A 24,664-nucleotide genomic window follows, 5' to 3' on the forward strand; every position below is an offset into this window, starting at 1 on the left:
ACCCTGAAGTTTGACACTTTTTTGAAAATTTCAATAAAAATCCAAGAAAATCATTTCAAAATCCGTTTTAAATCAGTGCCATTAGAAATCAAATAATATCGATGATTCGAAGCATTTTTTCTTAACTAAAATGGAACTTGAAAGTAAAGATCGATCGTGTACAATAAAATATTTTATTTGATAAGCTGCCATTAGAAAGAAATACATAATCGTGTGTATATATATATATATATACTAACAGTACATAATATGACGCTACTAAATATTCTCACAATTCAATTTTATACATTCTCAAAAAGTTTCGTCGCGTTCTCTTATCTGACGACACAGACAATTGTATCGTCAATTCGGTGCTTTCTTATATCAAGTAATTTTTGATACTCGAGGACGCCCTCTATTCTCTCAGTATTTTACGTTTGGACAGCGACAAATTCCGGAGAGGCAAATCGAGGTTTTGTAAATGTTTTTCCACGAATAAAAATCTCGATTTTCTTTTGGTGTTAAATTACTCGTGAATATTATCGCTGCAAAGGTTTTGTCCTCAGATTTTCATTAGTAGCTGCTATTATATATAGTATACTGATAATACTAAAACGTAATACTAATGGTATTTTTCGTATTTTGTTTTTTTTCGATCGTACAGCCGCGTGTAAATATGTCGGCAGAAGAACATTGTCAAGGTGCCTGATAGAACGTCCGACGACTAAAATATCACACGAGTGTCGATTTTTCATTGGCCCGAAATATATTTCTGCTGATATTTGTAATGGGATCGAAAATTCACTCGTTAAAACTCGTGGGAGTAATAATTTGATTTTTTCAGGTCGTAGACACCCTGATTTAAGGCCTCGAAAAAATTCGCATACACTTTTATTTGACAATGACAGAAAGAACTTGAGCATTTTCGTCGTTCTGGTAAAAAACGAGTTAATATTGAACGAGTTTGGAATGTCAACGATAACGATCTTTCAGTTTTTTTATTATTCGAGTTTTTCACGTAACTCTCGGAAGGTCGAACATCAATTGTTCTGGACGATGAGAGTAACGGATTCGAAGAAAGGCACTTTTCCTTTTTTTGTTTCTTTGCTTCATCGTCTCAAGTTTTGCCAACGCACGAGCGTTCGTAATTCTTCCATTTTTATAGAAATCAACCTTCCGTTTGCAAAACATGGCTACGCCTCCAATCTTTGAGTTTTAATATTCAATTTCTATGCCATGATGAGCATTGAAAAAATGAAAGAATTACGGACTTCGTGGGACTCTCTTTTTGAGTAAAAAATGTCTTTCTCGCTGTCAATAACACGAACGACAGTAATAGTATTACGTAAAGGGAGAAAAAGTACCCACGAATTTTCTTCCCTTCACCCACGCAACAACAGTAGTAACGATAAATATCGAAAAAGTTGAGTTAAAAAAAAAAATGAGTCTTTAAACTTGGAAAACTTCAACACGCTAAGTACGCAAGTGCTTAAATCTTTCTCGCTTTTCAAATATCCGATGAGAACGTGAACGAATTAATAACGTATGAGCAATAAAAATCGTCGTGTTCCCAAAACAGTAATAATTCAACATCGCATTGTAGAAACTTGGAACGAGGATTGTTTTCGAGGATTCTTTGCTCATTCATTCGCTCCTGAAAATTTGACTTCCGATCCGAGTCTCGGTACCCGCTAACTTGTAATAATAAATATCTCAATAAATGTCGCGGCTTCCGGAAGTTGCAAGTTTCTACTTCAAATAATGGTGCCAATAAGTTACCACGAAACTGTTCAAATGCAAACTAGTCAATAAGTAATAACCGACCTTGTTTTTTCTACCATTACAAAGACTTAATCGGGAACTTCGTCATCGTTCGAACATTTTTTTCCATCGTAATTCAATTTTTTGTAAATATTTATTTACAAACTTCCTATTCGGTTTAAAAACTTGAGTAACATTCATTAACAACAATTTGCAAGGAGGCTCAGAAGATATGGAAATTTAAAAAAATTAATAAACATCAGGAAAACATCAACATCGTTCATTCATTCAACACGAAAAGTCAAAGTGTTCGATTAACGATCGAATCTTTACGCGATATTACGATCGAATGAAATATTCAGCTGTGAATGTATGTGCAGAAAATCGTTAATCGGTATAAGGAATAACAATGCAACGTCTTTCGCATATACTCTCGTCGAATTTCATTTAATTGGGATTCGAGTCACGTTTCTGACTCTGTTATACTTCGTCTTTGTCTCGTCGTTTTATACGCTTCTTTACTTTTTTTTATCATCGTGAATCAATCGAGTGTCTAATCTCGATTCGAACGCGCGTTTACATGTGGTAAATGTTACCACCTTGCCACCATTATTTTTTCTTCGTTTTTTCACTAAATTACGGAAATATATATGCACTGTATATACAATATGATACTATAAAAATCGCTCGAAGAAATATTTCAACGACTCTCGACAACGAATCGTTATTCTTTTTATTTCACTTCATTATTTCACTACAACGACGCAATTGTCGATCTAATCCCATCGGAATAACAACAGTGGACGTAATAACGGTATTTTTTATTCTTTACTTTTCTTTTTACTCCTTCGCACTCGATATCTGCTTGCTCTCTTAAGTACACTTTGAGTTAAACGATAATTAAGTACTGACGGGTAAAAAAACGTTTTTAATACTCGTTAAAAATTGCTGCCACGCAATTTATTCTCGGGACTCTGATCCAGTCATTCGTTTAATGCTAATTTATTCTCTTGCTCGGCGCGTCAACGTTTTAGTTCATTTTTCTTACAGTTTTATGCTTGCAAATTCGATCAAGGTGAAACTAACCACGTATTATTATTTAATATTGAAATTAATGTCGAAGTAGAAACGAAAAAATCCTGCGAAATTTGCCCACGCATGCGTGTAAAATTGCATCGTGAAGTTTTGATTGTTTTGGGCGATGAAGTCGAGAATTTAATTTTTCATGAACGAAATTAACGGTAAAATGACTTTCATTATTTTTCTAAATTTCAAAATTATTAAAACCCCAAATAAGGCGAAATACTGATACAATTACATAAAACCCTCCTAAATCATCTTTCATATTCCATGAATTCACAAATTATTCATATAATACCACGAGTAATATTTTTCCCTCCCCAATTCCGAGCATGTATTTCAATCGAGACCAAACAAATAAAAATTTCGAATGAATCATCGAATCCAAAGTTATTTATTCTTTTCGTGTCTCTAATTTTCCGATTAAATATTTTCCGAAATTCCGTTATTCGATCAATCCTAATAAATCTGCAAATCGAACAACGCCGAGATTTTTTTAGTACCACAGGAAAAACGAACTGTTTCGCTCCAAGATATTTATGCAACGGGGCACGGTTAACGGATCGGAGGAAATAACGAATAACGGCAGAATTTACGTAACTCACAGTTCGCGTCGTTGCAGAGCGACGAAAATGATCGATATTTTTGCATTCATTTTTTTCAAATTGCTCAACAATTCTTGTCAATAGGGTCGCTGAGTTTCCTAAATAAAAACAAAATAATTTGAACAATCGTTTCGTATCCGCAGGTCAATTAAAAGCGAAAAAGAATTTTGTTGCTTTTCAACGATGCAAACTACGAGTCCGTGACAATTTTTTTATTGCTTCCTAGTTCTTTGCCAGCAAGCGCTGTTATTGTCGTTTTTCAAGTATTTTCTCTCTTTTCCCGAGTTCATCTATAAAAATACCGTCTTTGTTGTTTTTGGCTTATTTCCAAACTGAAAGGACGAACAAACGACTCGGCGATTCCTTCATTATTTCACAGATGCAACACACCTTGATCGTGACTAAACAAGTTGTGATGGTGGTGGTGATGATGTGTGTGATGATGCTGCGAACCAGGCACGTCCTCGTGGAGTGGAACGCCTGTCAGATCGACGATTTCGTCAGCATCCTCGTCGCTAACAGTCGCTACACTCTGAGTCGATTGATGACTGCCTGACGATAATTGACTGTTTCGCGAAAACGAACCGCGTCGAGGTGCTACCAATGCGGCTCGCTGATTTGCCGGTTTTACCGTTATTATCAAATTTGACGAGTTCGCTATCATCATGTCCGTTACCTGAATGAATCAAAAAGTTTTATTAACGAGATGCTTCACCAATCGCTTCATGTTTCACTACGAATTTTTCAACAGCAATAAAACGGGAATTATCCGATAAAATATATAGCGTGATGGCAAAAATTTGATACTCTACCTGATCAAGAGTTTTCCCTGCAACTTCAATCCCATTGACCTCAAGAACTTCGTCATTCACGGCAAGGAGGCCTGTACTTTCGGCAAGCCCACCAGGTACGAGTCTGCTAATGAAAACTCCGGGAACTTTTTCGATTCCACCTCCAGCTGAAGGCGGCAGGACGCGGAAACTCTCGCCGTCTTTTATATAAAATCCTAGTGGCTTGTCTGATCCGTGTTTCAATAACCGTACTCGCCGACAGGTCTCAGGCAAGATGTCAACGTCTATTATGGCCGAAACCTCAAAGAGAAAACATCATTTTTCATTCGAAAACAAAGCGTGAATATCGTGAGTGATTTACAACGAATAAATTTAGTTTCGAATAATTAAAAATTTTGAAAATATTTATACAATTCGCTTAACTATCGATGAGGTTTGTTTCGTAGCCATTGGATGAAGAATTTTGTGTTCCGTATCAAAACTTCAATCAAAATCTTTTTGAGAATCATTTCCATTACATTTTCATAATTAGGCCTCGAAACCATGAATTATTAGATACATTTTTTTGAAACATACTTGTCTGAAGTCTTGCGGATTGGAAATAGCCAGAGATGGCTTCGGTTTACCAGGAGTTCCTCCCAGAATACTAGAGATTAGATTTTTTGGCTTCAACGTTCCATAGCCGTTCATTTCCTCAATACCCTCTTCTTTTCTCGTTATGAATACTCTGAGTAATGGCTTTGCCGCTAACAAAGCTCTTGCCAAATTGTTGTCATTGTTTATAGGTAATGGGTCACCGTCCGTTGGATCGGTATAATAAATGAGAAAATTCAATTCCGGACCAATGTTGTGTCTCTCTGCTAAGAGCTTTCTAAAATCATCGTATCCTATTGGCTCTTTGCGGTTTATGGAAAATCGAATTATGTCAGCATCGAACTGTAAAATCGTAAAAATGCTAAAATTCAGTATATAAAAACAAACTGCAACCACTCATGCAAAGGAAATAAGGATAAAGACTGAAAATTACAAATATCTTATGTTTTTGTGTAATTTGAAGAAAAAAAAAGGAAGTTAGGTACAAAAATAACCTCAAAATCCTCTCGAATGATATTTCTACTCGTATTTACACTTGCATATGGATCGCATATCATTGATAGGTTAAAAATAGTTGACTCTAGCTGTCACAAAAATTGAATCCATTGTCATATAAAGTTAGCATTAGAACAATGAGTCATTGTAGACCAAATTTGGCACGTAGGAATGCAGCAGACTATAAGCCATTGTGTAACAAAAAATCGTCTGAAGCAATAACAAAAATGGGGGGGTTCTGGATTGAGGACAGAAGAGAATAACGATAGAGATGAAAATTTACCTTGCTTTTAACGGCAACCATGCTGCCGTCGACGTGATGATGGAGTTTACTCTTCGACATGATTTTTTGTTTTCCGAAAGAAATTCCACAGCTGTGTGTCTCTAGAGTAGAGCAAGAAGCGTGTGTGTGACAGAAGGGAGGGCGTCAATGGGATTCCAAACAACCACGACGTTCGTACACGATAGAAGACGAAGACGAAGAAAAATCAAAAGCGGGATGAATTGTCGATGAATTTATCGTGTTTGTGTAGTTTATCAAAAAACAGACATTTTCGCGAAACGTGTGCCTAGAGCGAGTGACGTCAGGAACACCTGCTCTCTGAGGAAACACTTACTTGAGCGTTAAAGTAAAATAAAAAAATCACCTTCGACACTCACTTTTCGCCACTATGGCAATGCACTATTTCAATTCACTTCAAATCACTTTTGTGTGAGAGATAAAAAAAACAAGCAACGCAGACATTCAGGAAACAAAATTAAAATATACCGTTGTTGTAATTAAAAGAGTAAAAACTTGAAAAAAATACACGTTAGATGAACTACTTTATCACGTATTTTACAGGAATCTGGCTCGCTTGTTTACACGTATATATACACATGTATATTTATACATATACAATGCAAATACAAGCGTATTCTTAAACGTACAGGTTTCAGGAGCCACCCACGAGCACTACGTATTTTCAAAACATTCGGATCATTTCGATCCCACTCTCACTAATTATTTTTTTCTTCCACTCTCTTCACTTCAAGCCCTCTGGCTAATACATGTGCCACATTGCCGTTGTTCACTTATGATAATGTGTATGAAGAATGTGTAGGTAGGACCGAACGCCGAGCGTGTGTATAGATATTAACAACTTGACGTGGGGAGAAGGGGGCTTTCAGTCAGACATTCTTTCGATGGAGGAAAGAAGGGAGAAAGTACAATTACGCATATGACGACACGCAGTACACATAGGAGCGATGAAACCGATGAGTAACAACTTCCGGCTCGAGGTTTCTCCAGAGTGGCGCTTTTTTGTTGCGGCTAACTACGGAAGCTCTCTAATCTTACCTACTTTGCTCGGCCGTCTTTGCAGTTTCGACAACCGGGAACCGGGCGCAACCGGGCGGATGAGGGAAATACAACAATTTAGAAATTTATACATCTTTGTGTCGCTCGATTTATTAACTTTATAATTTGGCCGCGCATGGTCGACGCTCATCAGTGAGTTATTGTCTCCGGAATCAACAACGAAACCTCCTACTTCCTAAATACACTAGAGATTTAAAAGCACGAGTCCAAACATTTTGAATTCAGTAAAACACGTTTATTTTCGAGCGAAACATGAAATTTTTTTGAAGCAAAGATCCGGAAGAATGCGAATTCGTAAATAATTTAAAAAATGAAAAAAATAAAGGTCGCAGTCAATGTTACAGAGGGCCTCAGTAGCTTGGGATCATTTTTAAACTATACAGTTTCATTTCTCTCACAAGAGTTGCGCTGCAGTAACGTCAGTGGCGAACAGCTGTTCGATGAGGGTGGACGTTGGTGATCGAAAATTTGTTCGGACATGTTTATCACAATCATTAGTGCGGATGCAGTATTATAATCTCTTTCTTTCTTCGCAATTATTTCAGTATTCGAGTTGTTTAATTTTTTTCAAGTGACTACGCACTCATGTAATGAGTAGTGATGGAAAACTACGATGATTGATATCAAGTGTAACTTTGTGAAAAAATAGCAATCCGAATACCTACCGGGTACCTGAATACAGAAGAAAAATAACGTGACGTTTTTTCTTCATGTCAAAATTATTCTTCTAACGAATTATAAGTCTATTGTTATTCACGATGGCTCAATGTAAATTAACCCCTCGGGAATTCATCGGGAATGCTTTCTCGCCCCAAATCGGTGCTGTTTGCTCAAATATCGCCGAATCCGTGTGCCAGAAGAACAACCTTTCGTTCATCGAGCTTCTACAACCTTTTTGCAATCTTAATACCGAAGGTAAGAAACTTCCATTTAAAACTCCCTTCACGTTTGCTTCCAAATTCTTTACCTTTGTCTCACTGCCATCGAAATAATCTTTTTCAATTGTCAATGTAGGAAAATACTATAAAACTCGAGTGACCCAATTTTTCAGATAAGGAAATAATACGAAGCTGCTAGGAGAAATACTTTTTATGACTTTTGTATCTTAAAACAGAAATACAACGAACATATAGAGAACACCAATGTAAAATATCCAATATATTGAACTGTATCCAAGTTCAGATCTTTGGAGCTCAAGATAATCTAACATTCACAAAGAGCTTGAATTTGTTGTGTAATGTTATAACGATTTTAAAAACTCTTTCTGACATCTGAAAACTCAATTTAAGAGAATTTTAGGATATTCGAAAGATTAGAAAAACAATAATTGGCATGATGTTTGGCACTGTGTTTTAGTAATAAAAAATTGAGAATTTTTCATTAGTTACAAAGTTTTTCATTAAAAGGTTCTACCCATTACCATTTTGAATGAAAAAATTACTGCAGGAAATAATTAAATTTCTTAAATGTCACCGTGCAAAATGCATAGTCTTATTTTTAAAATGCTTTGACCATTTTAGAAACGATTTAGACTAAGCTAAGTTCAATGACACAGCCCCGTTACTGATTAATGAATTTTCAATTGTTACGAGTATGTTCAAGAAACATTCCATTATTATTGTGTTTATAGGTCATTTCAAAGATCTGCAGGGAACAACAGTTACAGTAAGAAATTTGCGTCTCTCTATCCAAGACATTCATGCTCAGCCCCCAGAGCCTTCGATCGCAAGAAAAATGCTTAACGATTCAGTCAGTATGGAGCCTTGTGAACGAGTAACAGTTGTGACGATAGCAAACGTAGACCTCGACATACCCTTGGCAGTGCCATGGTTTGAAGCTTGGCGAGAAATGTTTTTGGCTGTTCAATTCCCCTCGGATCACGAATTCACGAAACACTTCTTAGCTTGCATGATCGTCGTTTCAACCGGGGACGAAAATCCTTTGGAAAAAATACAACAAATCGCGACTCAACTGCATCAGAGTGTGCCAGGCAAATTGCCAAAATGGTTCAACAACAATGCTCTCAGATATTATGTTCTTATTCATGATTCTGCCCAAGACGACAGAGCAAAGTAAGTTTTAAACGTAAAAACAATTTCTATGGGATCTCATTTTGTGCTCGAGCTAGAGACAAATTGAAAATATGAAATCCTTGTAAAAAATTCGTCATTCAGACCGCACATTACTTTCAGAGCCGAGGCTGTTTTTACCGAAATGAAAAATCTTTACGATGCCAACAATTGTTTCCTACTACAAATGAACTCGAGACCCCCTGGTCATGCAGACGACAATACACACTTGCCAGACCCTTGGAGTCAGTTCCTCGTTAAACATACAGATTTCAATGCAAGCAGTGATCACAGCAGTAGTCCCCGGACTCCTGCGGACATGGGAGGAGTCTCGGCGATGCCTAACGAAGTTACGACTGAACCAGACAAGTGAGTTATCCATAGTTTGCCTACTTTTCTCTCCTATACGGGGCTATATTTGTACACTAAATTTGATCGAAAATTCTCATTCAAAGAAGCGTCATAAAAGTTCTGTTGGGTCGAACTTCTGAGCAAAAAGAGAATTTTAGTGTTGAACGCAATAAAAAAAAAGTATGTTGCAAAATGAAGAGTAATTAAAGAATCCTCGAGTAAGATTTTAAATAAGAGGAGTTCAAAGCTAGAAAAATCAATACTCTGGTCATTGCTGTACAAATGGGAGCTAAAGGATTAATTATTCATATGGGAAAAATAGTTCCGCGGCAACGATCGATTCGGAAGAGTATTTGACGAATAACCTTCTCTATGAATTTGATGGCAGATCGAGTCACGCAGGAACGCCGATAGCGCCTCAAAATCCAGGCCTGTTATCCCCGGATATAGCGGATAAGTTGAGTTTGTCCTCGGAGATATCGGAAGGGCCAAACATGCACGTGGAAATGGGTCAGGAGGCAGTTCCGGTGACGATACACCCGCTGAGTCCGGAAGGGCACAGAGATTTGAATGCAGAGATTGGGAGAAGATCGTCAGCGATGTCGGGCTCGATGGGGAACAGTGACAGTACCCCGATAAATGCAAACGTGTGGGCCGATTCGCCGAATCATCCGGTAGCTCAACACGGTTCGAGACTGTCGACGCAAGATCTCGATAGGTTGCGAAACATGATCAACGAATTTTGCTTAAAAAGTTTGTTGCCTTACGTCGAAAAGCAAATAGGTTTATTGAGCGACGTAATATCGAATAAAAAAGGCGTCAGCAGGTCGTTGTTCAGCGCGACGAAACGTTGGTTCGGCACGAGTAAACCCGGTGCTCCAGGCTCAACGCCAACGAACGCAGTTATTTATACGAGCGAATCACCCGAGTTGCAATTACGTCGTTTGGGTGATCTCTGTTTTATGTTCGGACATTATACTCTCGCTTATCAGGCTTATCACAGCGCGAAACGTGATTTTGCAGCGGATCAAGCTTGGCTCTATTACGCAGGAGCTTTGGAAATGGCAGCTCTCAGTGCCTTCATGCAGGGCGAAATGACCCGAAAAACAATTGAATACATGGACGACGCTATACTCACGTACTCCAACAGTTGCAAAATGCCTCAATTTGCCACGAGGGCCACTCTCCTCAGCGCCGAGTGCCTCAAAGGCCGGAACCTTCACGGTGAAGCTGCCAAACAATTAATTCGCATGACCAGCGAAGATTCTGATCTCAGATCGGCTCTTCTCCTCGAACAAGCCGCTTATTGCTTCATCAGCCCAAGAATGATACACAAATACGCGTTTCATGCTGTACTCGCCGGCCACAGATTCTCCAAAGCTGGACAGAGGAAACACTCTCTCAGGTGCTACCAACAAGCTTATCAGGTCAGTTCTCAGTCTGGTTTAAATCATTGCCAAAAGTGAATATTTTTTGTAATGATTTGGTTCCTCCGACAGGTTTATCGCGACCGAGGATGGTCGTCGGCGGAAGATCATATTCACTTCACAATAGGAAGGCAAGCAGCTTCACTGAAACAAGTTGGCGACGCGGTTAGAGCGTTTGAAAAATTACTCAACGAATCCAGCAGGCAGCCGAGTGCTCAGCAAGCAGCCTTTTTGCGGGAATTTTTGCATACTCATCACGTAAGAAGCCAATATAAATTTGAGTATATACACGAATCTTCGGGAATGAAAAGTGCGGGGAAGAAAAATAATGTAAATCTATGATTTTCAGTTACTGCTACAAGAGAACACAAAAGATCGTTCGGAAATTCCAGTTCTTCCTTTGCCCCTGATGAACGGTAACGAGATTCGCGTGCTTCTTGGATTTTTGCCAACGTCGAGGAACGAGCGTATACCAGCGAGTAACGTATCGTTCGAAAGCGTTGACGAGGACGAGTCTCGATGGACGAAATTAGAAGAAGTAATCGTGGCCGAAGCTCAGGGCTCTTCGTCGATGATATTCAAGCCGACGATTCCTCTTTACACGAATCGCACGAACAACAGCGTCAGACCTAACGCTGTATTGGACGAGCCGATTAATCTCTCGATCGAGCTCTACAATCCCATGAAAATATTGATTCCACTAACGAGAGTTAAACTTTTGTGGCACTTTTCGAGTGGGAATGAGAGTTGGAGCAACGAGAGAGTCCGAGAAGAGTCACCGGAGCCAATGCCTGTCGATACGGAAATTCTCGAGTCCGCTTTGCTCCAACCGAACTCAAAACGGAGGATTGTACTTTCGTGCACGCCTCGACGAACCGGAGACTTGAAAATCATAGGAATATCCTACGACCTCTCAAATCCTCCCACATCCGATCAACCGATCGTCAATCCCATGGTTGCCGTTACTGGAAAACGTATTTTCGAGATCAAGGGCCCACGCTTGAAAAACGTGAAAGAAAAACCTGGCGCGAATATGTACGGCGTCGATAACCGGCTCGACATAAACGTCGTCGATCGATCGCCGCTGATGAGAGTTACTTTCACTAAAATATCGCAAGAAATGTTGTGCGGTGAAATGCAAAAACTCGACGTCGTCCTCGAGAACGTGGGACAAGCGCCCTTGAAAAATATTCACGTTGGCTCTACGAATCCAAAACTTTTTTGCCTCGAAAATAACAACGAAAAATCGAACAGTGCGATTACGAAAATCGATCTACCGGATTGCACGAGTTTACAGCCTGGAAGCAAACATACGATCGCACTGTGGATTCGAGCGCCTCACGTCAAAGGCAATCATCGCCTCGATCTTCTTTTCTATTGGGAAAACGTTGATTCCAAAAGTACACCAAAATATCGACTCTGTCGGCACACGTGGCAACTCACCGTTCTCGATTCCATTCAAATCAGCGCAATCGCCCGGAGAAGCGCTGTCAGAAAAACCGATTTACCAACGCTAACTCTAACGGTACGAGTTAAAAATACCAACCAATCGAACGATCCATTTATGAATGAAATTTCCCTCGAGAGAGTCTCCCTTGAGAGCAAAGCTTGGTCCCTCCTGGAATGCATCGTTGAACCTTCCAATATTAGAATACAACCACAAGAGACTTACAGCGTTTTATTGAAACTCGTTAGGAAGATTGAGAAATCTTCGAAAATATCTGATATTTCATTGATCAAGAAAACCGACGAGACTGATGACGGCGTCACGAGATTTCCATACATTAATTTTATACAAAAGCGACACATCAAGCCTCAGAGTAACAGTGAAAATGCAAACGAAAATAGTATTCGAAACATGGAAGACCCAAGCCCACTCGCTGTCACCACCAGACTCGATGCAACTCTCGTTTTACGGTGGAGAGCCAAAGTCACCGAAAGTGGAAATAGCGCGAGACACGCCATTGGACAGCATCATGTTGATCTTGCTGTTGTTAACAAATGCTACAAACAACCCGAAGAAAAGTCATCTGATCAAAATGACTATTCTACGAGATTAAAAATTTTTGGGCCCGATCGCAACGTCTCTGATTCCATTACTGTTATTAAAAAGGATGAAGTTCCTGAATGCGAGTACCTCAAAAACATTGTTTCATTTTCCATGAATCACGTCCGAGAAGGAAAACACAATTTCGATCGTAGTCGCATGTGCGTTATTCCCGTCAATCTTCACTTACAAAATCATTCGCAATCTCGTATCGACGTCAGGATTGACACGATTGGTACAAGCAGGTGAGCAACATTCGAATTTACACTTTTTTTTTAAATATCAAAGCAACAAAACATGAATCGGAACGAAGAAAAAAAGAGAATCTTGCAAAATATTTTTCACTTATTGCTGCGATAAAAATGTTTTTTTTTTTCTTTTCAGTCAAACTTCCCTGCCAAGTTTAAAATCGCAGCTGTACTCACCCCAGGCATCAACATTTTTTCGTTACGTCAGTCACACAGCAATAAAGTGTCACGTGGATGCGCTCGGAGTGAATACGGTGAAATTACAGGCGATTATTCCCTCGCCAGGTACATACGATCTCTCATCAAGATTGGAAATTTCCGCGAGGGTATCAAACAGCGGAGAGTTTGTGTTGCAGAAATGGCGAATGGAGAGTGCGTGTAGTATAAGCCATTCGTCAGTGTAGTCAAGACTAAAAGTAAAAGTAAAAGTAAAAAAAACTCAAAAATTGGTAATATCAAATTGCAAATCGATAGGCCCGATCATTTTTTTCAACGCTCAGCAGTTGAATTATGCAATCGCATCATTCCTTAGATCAGTGTAAATATTGAAACGACACGAGAAGAGAATCCTTCATATTTTGTAGAGGTTGAAGTGAATTTTTATCGAATATAAATAGTTTCGGAATATTTTGAAACGAGCAAACGTTGTCGAGAATTTCCATGCTCGACGATCCATTATTCAGAGCCAATAGAAAATACAAGTCACTAAAAAAATCCTCGTCGATATTCCTCTGTTAGCGAAAAATATCGAGAGAGCTAATATTTGTAAGAAATCTTGAAGGAAACATATCGTCCAGTGGACGTTTCGAATCTTACGATTATTGTTGATTCCTCAATAATAATAAAAATTAGGAGGAAATGAAAAAACAAAATATTTAAATAAACTCAAGTGCTTCATTAAACGCGAATTAGAAGAGAATATATAGGCGATCAGTCTTCGATGATAAATGCAAAGAGCCTGTTTATATCGAGTCACTCCACGTTTTAAGTGGTCGACGTGAAGAAATAAGAACAAAGAATTCATACGTTACATGTATTCTCATATATTTGAGCAGGAAAACTGTGAGTTTTTACGTAAGTCCACAAAAAAAAATAAAAACGTCATCATTATATTGTATAAACTGTGACATAAATAACAAACTGTAAATAACTGCATAAAGATATATATTTCAAGTTCATACCACTAAGGGATTAATGTATTAGTAACATTATTATTGTAGATACAGTGAAATTTTGCGTTACTCTACAAAATTAATGCTCATCCATACCAAACATCTAATGACTAACTATTTTAACTTGATACTTTTTCCCTCTTTTTATTCAAATTTTAAATTTATTTACTTTTGGTATTCTCCGCTTTAGAAACTCCGTTATCATAGGACATTGATCTGGAGACATTGAAAAAGTGACAATGAAAGAAAAAATAAAAATAGAAGAAATATTTGACGGCACAAAACTTCTTACGCTTTGTTATTCACATTTTTAATGTATTTATTTCGTTTGGTATTTTCTCGGAAAAAAACTTGTCCATCTCGCTTATATTATAACAAGAATACATTGTGATTCGTATAGAATCGCAAAGTACCAACATTCTAAATAAACCAATCTCTTATTCGAATGAAAATTATAGAAAAATGCGATGAGCGAAAATTTTGAACAGTTATGTGAAAATTCTTATTGCATAAAATTTCGAACAGTGCAATTATAAGCGTGCGAATGAAAGAGCGTGAAAAAAAGAGTAAGAAGTTGAATGAAAGCTTCCTATTGACGAGCGCGTATTTGAAAAGGTAAAAAAAAAGAAAACAGTAAGCAAAATTCATAACAAACTGTAAGTTTGTACATTATACGATTGTACTATGTAAAAGGTATGAATAATGTAATAAACATTAGACAATGAATTGTAGACCAAACGGTCCAAAAAACAATCAAAAATTCTGGTTTATTAAAAAAGAAAAAGATGCATATTCACACGATGAAGACAATTTGCCGCCTTTTTGTTTCGCCACCTCACGGTGACAGAAAAAACCTCAAGATTTCTCGGTGGTAGTGGTACGTGGGTGGTACGGAAAATGTCTGCGTCGTGTCGTCTGCAATTGCCCGGTTGCTTCGTTTATGTGTTCATTTTTTAGTGATAACAATCAATTTTTGTTTGTCCATTATCCAACTTTCGAGTCTGCGACGATAATGTGAATGTTAAAGCGTCTCGAAAAACCTGTTCATTCATTTATTAAAAACCTTCAACTACTCGTTGAAATCGAGCAACGAGTAGTATGGCTGTCAAAATAACCTCTTAACCAAAACTTTTCTCACTCAATAGACTCGTTATTTATTGGTATTTGACGAACTATGGCAAACTATGTTGGCAATGCGATAATATGGTGAGTGACATAATTTTTTACTAATTTCAAACAAATTCACTCGATTTTTGGTTTTTTGTTTTTCACTGTCTTATTTCTCGTTCGGATGAGATGAACGTTCGGTTTTTTATTCTCGAAAATCTATCAAGATCGAAGTGTGAAATAAGACCTTGACAGTGACGTTTTACTACTGTTCTCAATGTCTTGGTGTGTCAATGAGGATTGTTTATATACTAACTCAATATATATATTTTCTCTGTGCAGCACCCTTATCCTTTTTTCCATTATTATTATTTATGTGTCGACTCAAATTGTCAAGTCGTTTACGGAGCAGAAAAATGACCTTATGAGCGATTCGTCTACCTACAGCTGGATCATAAGACTTTGCTTGAATCTCCTTGGATACAGTACTGTTTTATTGCCTGGCTATCTCATTTACAAATACGTGTGCCATAGTAAATATCTTCAGAGAGCTGGTGAGTTCTTCAGTTTCGATTCCAAATCTCCACTATACAACATTATACTAGTAAATAAACACAAATAAATATCAGAAATCTGCACGGTCAATATGGAAATAAGCTGAATATTCATTTTTAGGTAAAGGATGTCTGTTCAAACTAGTCGAGACTTGTTTTCTGGGCAATGGCAGCACTGGCTTGTTAGATTCTCCGGCATACAGTCCAGCACGTGTGTCATCGTCAAGCGGGCTGAAAAGTTTTTCCCAAGATGCGCTTATTCTTGTTTACTGCTTCTTTGGCTTGCAAATGAGTTACTTAACATGGGGCTACTTACAAGAGAAAATAATGACACAGGAATACGTCAATGACGCAGGAGAAAAAAGCCATTTCCGTGACTCCCAGTTTTTGGTATTTGTCAATCGGATACTTGCGTTTTTGATGTCTGGAATGTATCTGATTATAAAGCGACAACCGCGCCATACTACTCCATTATACAAATATGCTTTTTGCTCTCTGTCCAACATAATGAGCAGTTGGTGCCAGTATGAAGCTCTAAAATTCGTCAGCTTTCCCACTCAAGTGAGATTGATTAGCTTTTCATTTTTTAACTAATGAAAACTTTACCCATCAGTTTTATAATGGATACGTGAATTTGTGGATAAATCGAATGTTTCAGGTTTTAGCCAAAGCTTCTAAAATCATTCCTGTTATGATAATGGGAAAAATCGTTTCGAAAAATTCGTATGAGTATTACGAATATGTGACTGCTGTCCTTATTTCTATTGGAATGACACTGTTCATGCTGGGAAGTTCAACACACACATCTGGTAAAACCGTCGGGATCTTGATATTTTAAAACATCTCGAAATAAGTTCTCATAAGTGTATTGAAATAGATTTTTCATACACTTATACATAACAAAGAAATTATTTTAAAGATTAAATTTTTCTTCCAGACAGTGCTACAACGATTTCCGGTATCATTCTTCTAGCTGGTTACATGGTGCTCGATAGTTTCACTAGCAATTGGCAAAACGCTCTCTTCGTCGAGTACGGCGTTACAAGTATACAAATGATGTGCGCCGTGAACATGTTTTCTTGCATGTTAACAGCAATGTCACTGTTCCAACAGTCGAGCTTCGTACAGACACTCGATTTTGTTATGAAGGTAATCATTTTTCAATTTCGAAAGTCGAACAATGAAATATAATCGATTCTAACGTTCCAATATTTTTTCCAGTATCACGGATTCATTGTCGACTGTTTGCTCATTTCCGTTTGCTCAGCGAGCGGTCAATTATTCATTTTTTATACGATATCGCAATTCGGTGCAGTGACATTTGTTATAATGATGACTATCCGCCAGGTAAGATTCACAAATTCATGGTATTTATACTGGACTCGTGGTTAGAGATCAAGAATTATATTAAAACGATTTTTTTGATGTTACAGGGACTGGCGATATTAATCTCGTGTTTGGTGTACCAGCATAACATAACAGTTTTCGGTGTAATCGGCGTTTTTATAGTCTTCGGCTCAGTGTTCCTAAGAATATATTGCAGCAATCGTCTGCGAGCGATTAGACGACGGAGAGCTGAAAGTAGCGTCGTTAAGGATTAACGATAACGATACAATTTGTTGCCGGTGTACAGTGGATTGTGGATGAAAAGTATTGAGAAAAACGTTGCTATCAATAGGCAATGACAAATAGTTACGAAAAAGGAAGTAGAGAACTCTGACGCAGCAAGAGATGCCGAAATCTCTCCTGCTTATTCCCGTTGTCCTGGTGAGCAGCTTTGGCGATTTCTTTTGAAATTCAAAATATCCATTTTTTTCTTTCCATTTTTCTATCACTTACTCAGGATACGAAAACATTTAATCGAGTTTGTTTTAGATTAAACAAAAGTGCAAACGCAGTTTTATGCGATTTATTGAATAATTATAGAAAATATATTTTTTTGCTGGAGTTTATCCTAAATGCCGCAAAACAAAGCTAATGCTTACTGAATAAGTTTAATTTTGGGCATTCTTTCTAGTAATCAATTTATATGATTGTGCAAAAAAAATCAATGCTACATCGAAAGAAATTATTTTTCGAATAAATTGCTTTTAGTGGTTTTCCAATGAGAATCATTGAAATGCCTGGTTTTAGAGTTACTCGTATATCGCGACAATACAACGGTACGTGGAAGTACTTAGAGAAAATCAAAATATTCGTGTACATATAATTATATATGACTTCCGGTATTGACGTATCCGGCAATCGAAGATTTTCGAAAGAAAAACAAAAAAGTATTTTTGTTACCTGAAAACTTGGAATCTCATTAGTGACGTAAAAATTTTAGTTATAATAAATAAACATCAATCGTCGAGACTTATATTCGTTTATTTTGAAAATACGAAATTAATTTCAAATTAATATATTAATTCAGGGATAAAGTGGAGAAGGAGGAGGAAGGGGGTTTGATAAGAATATGAAAAAGGTGTAAACAAATAAACAATAAACGTTTAACTGGGACGAATGTAACCAACATTTTGTTTTTATTATGCAAAAAAGATAGTGTCGAATATAAAATCATTGTGATTGCATATTAAAAATCTTAGCTTAAAAACATGTATTTACGTTTTTTCACGTCTTTGGTTCGTACGTAATTCGTTCGTGAATTGATCAGAAATGAATTGAAAACAAAAGGACAGCGATGTGTAACATGCATCATAAATACGTAGAGTGTGAAACTGTAAAGTTATCAGAAATTCGCAGGGCAGTCAGTGTTCATTTGGTGTTTTATATTCATTTGTTAAACCTACCAATCCTGTTAGTACTTTGACCATTGATTGAAAGTCCAAGTGACATTAGTGAATGTTCTAACAATGTTAAAAATACTTAAGGCTCTCAGGTGTTCTTTCTTTTGTTCTTTTCCTTTGCTTTACAAATTCAATTTGTTATAGCTCTATACAACAAATACGGTTTCTCTATACAATCCAGGATACAAATTCTTAAAAAATATCATACAATCTTGCAGGTTCAGGGTGTTCGCTCATACATACAAGTTTTCAGTCAGGACACACGTCTCCTTTTCAGCAACTGCGTCTCATTGACCATTCATTTTTTCTCTTAATCGTACAAATGCTTGAAAGTTTATATTTTTCATATAATAGAAGGAAAAACCAAGTCTAACGTGCAAGTCCTAGCGCAATAACGAATTTTTTGTGCTACCAAGGGTAGGGAACTAAGCGAAAGAGCGCTATTTGTGCGTTACATGCTCCATTTTGAAAAAGGCAACTAAACATAAGCCTGTCGGGTGTTTCCTGACTCATTCTTCAAGAGGAGTGGGTCTATAAATCGCTACTAGGCACATAACGGAGATGACGAGTTCAGTTATTAGTAGAACCAGTTGAATGCTACAGAGTATCATTTCCAATCTGAGAACATAATTTTGCCAGAAGAGAAAATACAGAGTAGCCAAAGCACTGGGTATCGTCAATAATATTCCCAAAAATATGGGCAATCCTCTTTCCGTTAAATTTCCTTTTCTACCCAAATAAACTCGCCCTCCTTCGGTTGCTATGAGAAAAACTAATAAGGAAAATTCAATGGCCGTTGTTCCGCTTCCTGGGGATGGCAAATTTATTGCTTTGAAGAGTCCCATGCCGAGCTCGCATACGGCAAACATACCAAAGTAAAAGGAATTCAGGTACATCAGAATTTCGTAGGTCAGCGACGAATTGATTACTGTAGGCATTTTCACTCCTTAATTTTTTATTCTATCTTATAAATTTGTGTATATGCTCTTGTAACTCAGGAAAAAAAAAGAGTTACGAGAAATGATTTGGAAAAAATGCCACTCCGGCTCGGAGCAAGTGGAATTTTTTATTCTTTTCCTTCGAAGGCAATTTTATTCCGGGCTCCTGTTTAACGATCCAAATGATTCAGGTTTCTCCATATTTATTACACGAGGAACGCTTCACGGACACTATCCAAATTCTTGTGTTTTTTTTCCTCGCGATAGTCTTTTTTCTCACTACTAAAACTAATTTTTCGGTCCAAATCATCACCGTTTCTCTCCCAGATAATTCACTACCTCACATGGAATTTTCTCGTATTTTTTGTTCCACTAGTTTGCAAGTATAGTCTCTTTTTCTCGTCGGTGTACACTCCATAATTGGTGATTGTTTTATGTTATTTTCCTGTTAACGATGATGATTTTTCATCCCTCGATTTCATCGAGAGATAATGATGATAAATTCTGAGCGACTCGTCGCGCAAACTAGGCTTGGCTCGCCAATTATTTCTGTATTCAATAATAGGCGCTTTGAGCCTTTTGTTTATTTTTAACCCCTTTTTGATGACGCTTGTGTCTCGCGGTCTCGCCGCTTTTCGCTCTCTCTAGCGACGGGGGTGTACATGTATGTCCTCGATGATGCATTGCAACAGTCCCGCCACTCGTGGTCGATCGTCCAAGCTCCTTTTGCCGCGCTCTTACTTTTTTTCCTCTATTTTTATTTTCACGTACAATGTATACAGATTGGGTTCAAATGTCTCGTTCTATTTTCGTGCTAGATATTTACTCAATTAAAAATAGATGAGCTTTGACTGTTTAAAAATGGCTCGGCTCAGGTTAATTAGAGATAGTGGCTTATTTCGTATAAAATGCTGGCGCAGTTTATTTTCCCCACGCCTGAAGTGCCGTAAGTTATGTGATTATTTTTCTATAAGCTCATCCTTAGACCACATAATTCCAAAATTTGCAATTGTTTTTCATTACATATTCGGGATAAAGAAAAAAAAATATCGGTAAATAAAATCATGGAAAGCTAAGCTTATCATCGTTTGAAACTCATTTCAAGCAATTTTTCTACCTTGCATTATTTCCAGAAAATCTTATGAGCTATTGAATAAGCATCTTTATTCCGAAACCATGCACGGAAAATTCCTTTGTTTTTAGGTTAGAGCGGGTGGAGGAAAAATTGAATGTTTTATTGTGAAAAATGACACGTGCGTGGGTTAGGTTTCCTGTTATTATGGTGTAGTTACAATCTGAATGTGTCTATTTACCAACACGAAGCTGAGCAGCAGGTCCGAACGAAGCAGCGAGTGTGCCTATAAATGCTATTGTTTTTGGAGAGATGACACGCGTCGTGAGGCGGTTATGGTCGTAATTTTGAAGTCGAAATTACAGTTGAAAAAGTACTTTGAATAATAACATTCGAAAAGGTGGCAATGAGGCTCGCTGTTGTGAGAAATTGTACAATGAATAAAAACGATGAATATAAATGTGAAGAAGAATAAAAAAAACATGATAATCGCGAGTGGAGCAGGATGACTGTATCACAATGGCCGAGAATTGCTGTCGCTCGTGCACACCATTAAATACAAAAAGTGAGACTGAGAAAAGACGAGTTGATGTTTTTTGTCAATTAATTTATCTTCTCAACTGAAAAAAATAACGAATAATTATGAAGATTATAAGACAAATATGCGATTCTATGAGATCGCTCGGCATGAGATTCGCCAGCAGGTCGCGTGGCGATCCCGCCTCTATGACCTTGAGAATAAATGTCATTCGATGCTACGTCGAGCGTGAAATAATGCTCTCAAGATCATCATCGTCTAGTCGTTCCGAGCCGATAACACCCTATTTCACAAAGTTGGCGTTAATTATACGACCCCGGGATAGGGCAATATGTGAGAACCCTTTCCCTACGAGAACGGATGAACGAACGACCTTGTTGGGCGTTATCGCCGAGCTCGTGATGCTCGCTACAAGGATTACTCTCGTATTATTCGTGAGCAGTAGCGTGTTTGCCTTTTATCTGATGACCCGAATGATTTATTCGAAAGCCTTCCCTGCTTTTCTTCTCAGGGGTAAATATTTATTATTTATAATCGTCTATTTATTTATATATGGAAGCATTCATTATTTATACCTTTTTTCAAACGTTGCGTTCTCATTTCTTTTTTTTTTTTTTTTCTCTTATTTTTCTTCGCTTTACTTCATTTTTCGTCCCGTCGAACGATTTTTCCACGTCAGTCTTTATTTTCGCTCAAATCACTGTGAATTCACAGAAAAAATTACTTTCGAAAAGCAAGCTCTCGTCGGCGGGAAGTCTCCTAAAATAATTCTCCAACATTTGGGCAAGAATAACCGGGATAAATGGTCACTGATATTTAAACATTTCGAGTCACAAACCCCGATAAAAACTCTTCGATAATTTTGTTTCTTTTTTAAGAGAAAAATTATTCTTTTACCTCGATCAGCCATCGAATTTCTCGGCCCAACTTTCATCAAATTGGGCCAATGGGCCTCGACTCGTCGAGATATTTTTCCCGAAGAAATATGCACAACGCTGACGCGACTCCAGCGCCACACCTCGGCCCACTCTTGGCTCTACACGAAATATTTACTCGAAAAAACTTACGGCCCGGAATGGAAAAATTTATTTATCAAATTCGATCGATCCGAACCAATCGGTTCTGGATGTTGTGCTCAGGTACACTAAAATTTTCATCCTCAAATGGAAAGAATTTAAAGTAGAATTTCAACGACTCGGAAGATTGGAAATGTTTGTATTATTTTGAAGGAAACTCGAGGACGAAAATTAAAGTCTTCTTTTTGATATTTTTCAAAATTCGTAAATTTTCGAGTAAAATGAATTTTTTTTTTTTGTTTGAAATGCAAATCGAGCAGCGATAATTTCGAGGAAAAAGTGATGAAATGTTGGCTACTTTTTTTTCAGGTGTACAAAGCGTGGATCGAGAGGAAAAAGGCTCCGGTGGCAGTGAAGATTTTGCATCCTGGGATTGAAAATATATTGAAGTAAATTGTAAAGAATGAATTCGAGCTGTTCTCGAAGGGAAAAGCGAAAAAGTAATTGGGAGCATAATTTCAGGCGGGATTTGGCGATTTTACGCTTTTTCTCGGAGTGTTTGAGCTTCGCTGTGCCCTCGTTGCGTTGGCTGAGCCTGCCGGAGTGCGTCGCTCAGTTTTCCAACATTATGAAAAACCAGGTAACGAGAGCATCTTCGAGTCGCGAGAAGTCGAAAGTTTAAAAAATTTTACGAGATGCGCGGCGTTTGTTGTTTTGAGATTGACATGAAACTGGAGGCGAGAAACCTCGTGAAATTTTCTAAAAACTTCGCCGGTAACGTCCACGTCGTATTTCCATCCCCGATCATGGATCTGACGCACAGGAGGATTCTCGTTGAGAGTTTTCACGAGTGTTCGCCCATATCGGAGTACCTCGACTGCGAGGATCGTAATTTTCAACGGAAATTAGCGAAAATTGGAATCGCAGCGATCTTTCAAATGGCAAGTATCCGCAAATGTATTTTTTTATTTTATTTTATTTTTTTTCTCATATTTTCCTCCAATTTCTACACGCGAATAAAGAATCGTGTTTCGGAGAGGAAAAAACGTAAAAGAACGCTCACAGACCAATCGGCTCGACGCTCAATATGCTAACGAGTTACATTCATATTCCAGATATTTAAGGATAATTTTGTTCACTGCGATCTTCACCCAGGCAATATTTTAGTCGAAAAATCTCAAGCCGCCTCGGAAGACCCAAAATTTTCAAGCTTCCTCCGTCAAATTTGGCCCGCGTATTCCCCCGACAAAACCCGTTTGGTCTTCCTCGACTGTGGCTTAGTCGCTTCGCTCGACGAACGCGGCAAAAAAAATCTTCGAGATGTTTTTCGTTCGGTCGCCAGGGGAGACGTGAGTCTCGAGTGACATTTTCATTTCATCCTGAGAATCATTCGACAAATCATTTATTAAAACGCCTTCAATACGTTTTTTCTCCATTGGGTGCTTTTCGCTGTGAACAATCGCTCGTCGTAATACCTGGTTCGATCCAAAATTCGCTTTCAACTCCCCCACTCAGACTTTTCGATCGGAGGATTAAAAAGTAGATAAAAATATAGATTAAGAGAGACGAAGAAACGAATAAAAAGTTTTGTTCACGATCGGCGAAGCACAAAAAAACGAGAACTTTCAAAAATTTTGGAGCTTCAGCAGGAGAGTCAGGATTTCGAAAATAAAAGTTGCTTCTTTTTTGGCTATAAATATCGTCTGTAACAGAACTATCGAGATTTGTGTTTCCAGTTAGAATCGATCGGTGTTGAAATATTTATTTCCCATTTTGCCAACTAAATCAGACGAATTGTGCAATTTATTGAAAAGCAAAATAAAAGGATTTCTGCAATGCGCTTTTCTTCATTTTCGACCCTTTGGCCTGACGATTCGAGGAGAAAAACGTGTAAAAAATATGAAACTCCCAAAAATGAGGAAGAAACGTTGACTTCATATTTTTTTTTGCAGGGTGAAACGGCTGGGGAACACATAATAAATTACAGTGGCAAATCGTCCTCGGACGTGGAAGGATTCAAGAAAGAGATTGGAAGAATAGTGAAGAATCATCTGCGATCGCGTCTCAGCCTGAAGGAAGTAATAATTAATGAAGTAAAAACGAGATCAAAAGTTGAATGGATGAACGAGTGATGAGCTAGAGGAATTGGAACGATTATGAAAAAAAAAAAAAAATCTTACCGAACAGTTTATTAGACGAAACGCTGTTTTTTCGTCTGGCCCATTATTGATTCAATATCGAGAAAAGAAACGGGATATATTCGAATTCGATGAAATAATATGAAGTAGTTAAATGATCGCACGAGCGTGATGAGAAATGTGGGCAAATGTGATAAAATATTCATTATTGACGTCTACAAAGGTGTGCACGATTCAATCAATTAGAGAACCGACGAAGAGAATTTAAAAAACACCAATTCGATGAGACAAGTGTCTCTTGGCTGAGTATAGAATAATCCAACAAATAGATAAAGTTTCGTTACAAAAATGATGGTAGAATGGCTCGGCCAAGATTAAGAGTAATTGACGAAAAAAAAATGAAAAAAAAAAAAAAAATAAAGAAAAAGAAGAGGGAAAGAAATATACAGACATACTTTTCGCCAGATAAAAGTCGGGAGCGTAGTTGCCGAATTTTTCGATGCGATAGTGCGCTACAAGGTGCGTCAAGACGCTTC

The 24,664-nt window shown here is 37.8% G+C and overlaps 5 protein-coding genes across 5 annotated transcripts; 3 read left to right on the plus strand and 2 right to left on the minus strand.

Annotated features, from left to right (window-relative positions):
- Positions 1-159: 159 nt before the first annotated feature.
- Positions 160-6,493, minus strand: par-6 (partitioning defective protein 6). Its single transcript, XM_043420847.1, has 4 exons — positions 5,589-6,493; positions 4,793-5,152; positions 4,238-4,516; positions 160-4,101 (listed from the first exon to the last, which is right to left on the minus strand). Exons 1-4 carry the CDS (start codon positions 5,646-5,648, stop codon positions 3,799-3,801), a joined length of 1,002 nt encoding a protein of 333 aa, XP_043276782.1. The 5' UTR covers positions 5,649-6,493; the 3' UTR covers positions 160-3,798.
- A 425-nt stretch (positions 6,494-6,918) lies between these two features.
- l(3)76BDm (trafficking protein particle complex subunit 8 homolog l(3)76BDm) lies at positions 6,919-14,789 on the plus strand. The gene is made up of 7 exons (XM_043421976.1): positions 6,919-7,580; positions 8,296-8,737; positions 8,858-9,103; positions 9,474-10,512; positions 10,585-10,770; positions 10,862-12,804; positions 12,944-14,789. Exons 1-7 carry the CDS (start codon positions 7,424-7,426, stop codon positions 13,209-13,211), a joined length of 4,281 nt encoding a protein of 1,426 aa, XP_043277911.1. The 5' UTR covers positions 6,919-7,423; the 3' UTR covers positions 13,212-14,789.
- Positions 14,790-14,893: 104 nt separating this feature from the next.
- sll (slalom) lies at positions 14,894-18,148 on the plus strand. The gene is made up of 7 exons (XM_043421992.1): positions 14,894-15,185; positions 15,429-15,640; positions 15,762-16,201; positions 16,299-16,449; positions 16,578-16,789; positions 16,862-16,987; positions 17,074-18,148. Exons 1-7 carry the CDS (start codon positions 15,154-15,156, stop codon positions 17,239-17,241), a joined length of 1,341 nt encoding a protein of 446 aa, XP_043277927.1. The 5' UTR covers positions 14,894-15,153; the 3' UTR covers positions 17,242-18,148.
- Positions 18,146-20,036, minus strand: LOC122412470 (transmembrane protein 216-like). Its single transcript, XM_043421999.1, has one exon. The coding sequence runs from the start codon at positions 19,362-19,364 to the stop codon at positions 18,936-18,938; it is 429 nt and encodes a 142-aa protein (XP_043277934.1). The 5' UTR covers positions 19,365-20,036; the 3' UTR covers positions 18,146-18,935.
- LOC122412463 (uncharacterized aarF domain-containing protein kinase 2-like) lies at positions 19,985-24,583 on the plus strand. Its single transcript, XM_043421990.1, has 8 exons — positions 19,985-20,310; positions 20,568-21,487; positions 21,881-22,113; positions 22,360-22,439; positions 22,513-22,630; positions 22,710-22,931; positions 23,106-23,339; positions 23,943-24,583. Exons 2-8 carry the CDS (start codon positions 21,079-21,081, stop codon positions 24,120-24,122), a joined length of 1,476 nt encoding a protein of 491 aa, XP_043277925.1. The 5' UTR covers positions 19,985-20,310; positions 20,568-21,078; the 3' UTR covers positions 24,123-24,583.
- The last annotated feature ends 81 nt before the right edge of the window (positions 24,584-24,664 follow it).

The sequence above is a fragment of the Venturia canescens genome, chromosome 6, assembly GCF_019457755.1.
Source record: "Venturia canescens isolate UGA chromosome 6, ASM1945775v1, whole genome shotgun sequence".
Classification (NCBI taxonomy): domain Eukaryota; kingdom Metazoa; phylum Arthropoda; class Insecta; order Hymenoptera; family Ichneumonidae; genus Venturia; species Venturia canescens.

Coding starts and splice junctions, on each gene's coding strand:
- LOC122412470 (XM_043421999.1), bottom strand. CDS start 19,364: ATGCCTACAGTAATCAATTCGTCGCTGACCTACGAAATTCTGATGTAC.
- LOC122412463 (XM_043421990.1), top strand. CDS start 21,079: ATGAAGATTATAAGACAAATATGCGATTCTATGAGATCGCTCGGCATG. Junction 21,488..21,880: donor CCCTGCTTTTCTTCTCAGGG/GTAAATATTTAT, acceptor TACCTCGATCAG/CCATCGAATTTCTCGGCCCA. Junction 22,114..22,359: donor GTTCTGGATGTTGTGCTCAG/GTACACTAAAAT, acceptor CTTTTTTTTCAG/GTGTACAAAGCGTGGATCGA.
- par-6 (XM_043420847.1), bottom strand. CDS start 5,648: ATGTCGAAGAGTAAACTCCATCATCACGTCGACGGCAGCATGGTTGCC. Junction 5,153..5,588: donor TGGTTGCCGTTAAAAGCAAG/GTAAATTTTCAT, acceptor ACGATTTTACAG/TTCGATGCTGACATAATTCG. Junction 4,517..4,792: donor ATCCGCAAGACTTCAGACAA/GTATGTTTCAAA, acceptor TTTCTCTTTGAG/GTTTCGGCCATAATAGACGT.
- sll (XM_043421992.1), top strand. CDS start 15,154: ATGGCAAACTATGTTGGCAATGCGATAATATG. Junction 16,450..16,577: donor AAGTTCAACACACACATCTG/GTAAAACCGTCG, acceptor TTTTTCTTCCAG/ACAGTGCTACAACGATTTCC. Junction 16,790..16,861: donor CACTCGATTTTGTTATGAAG/GTAATCATTTTT, acceptor TATTTTTTCCAG/TATCACGGATTCATTGTCGA.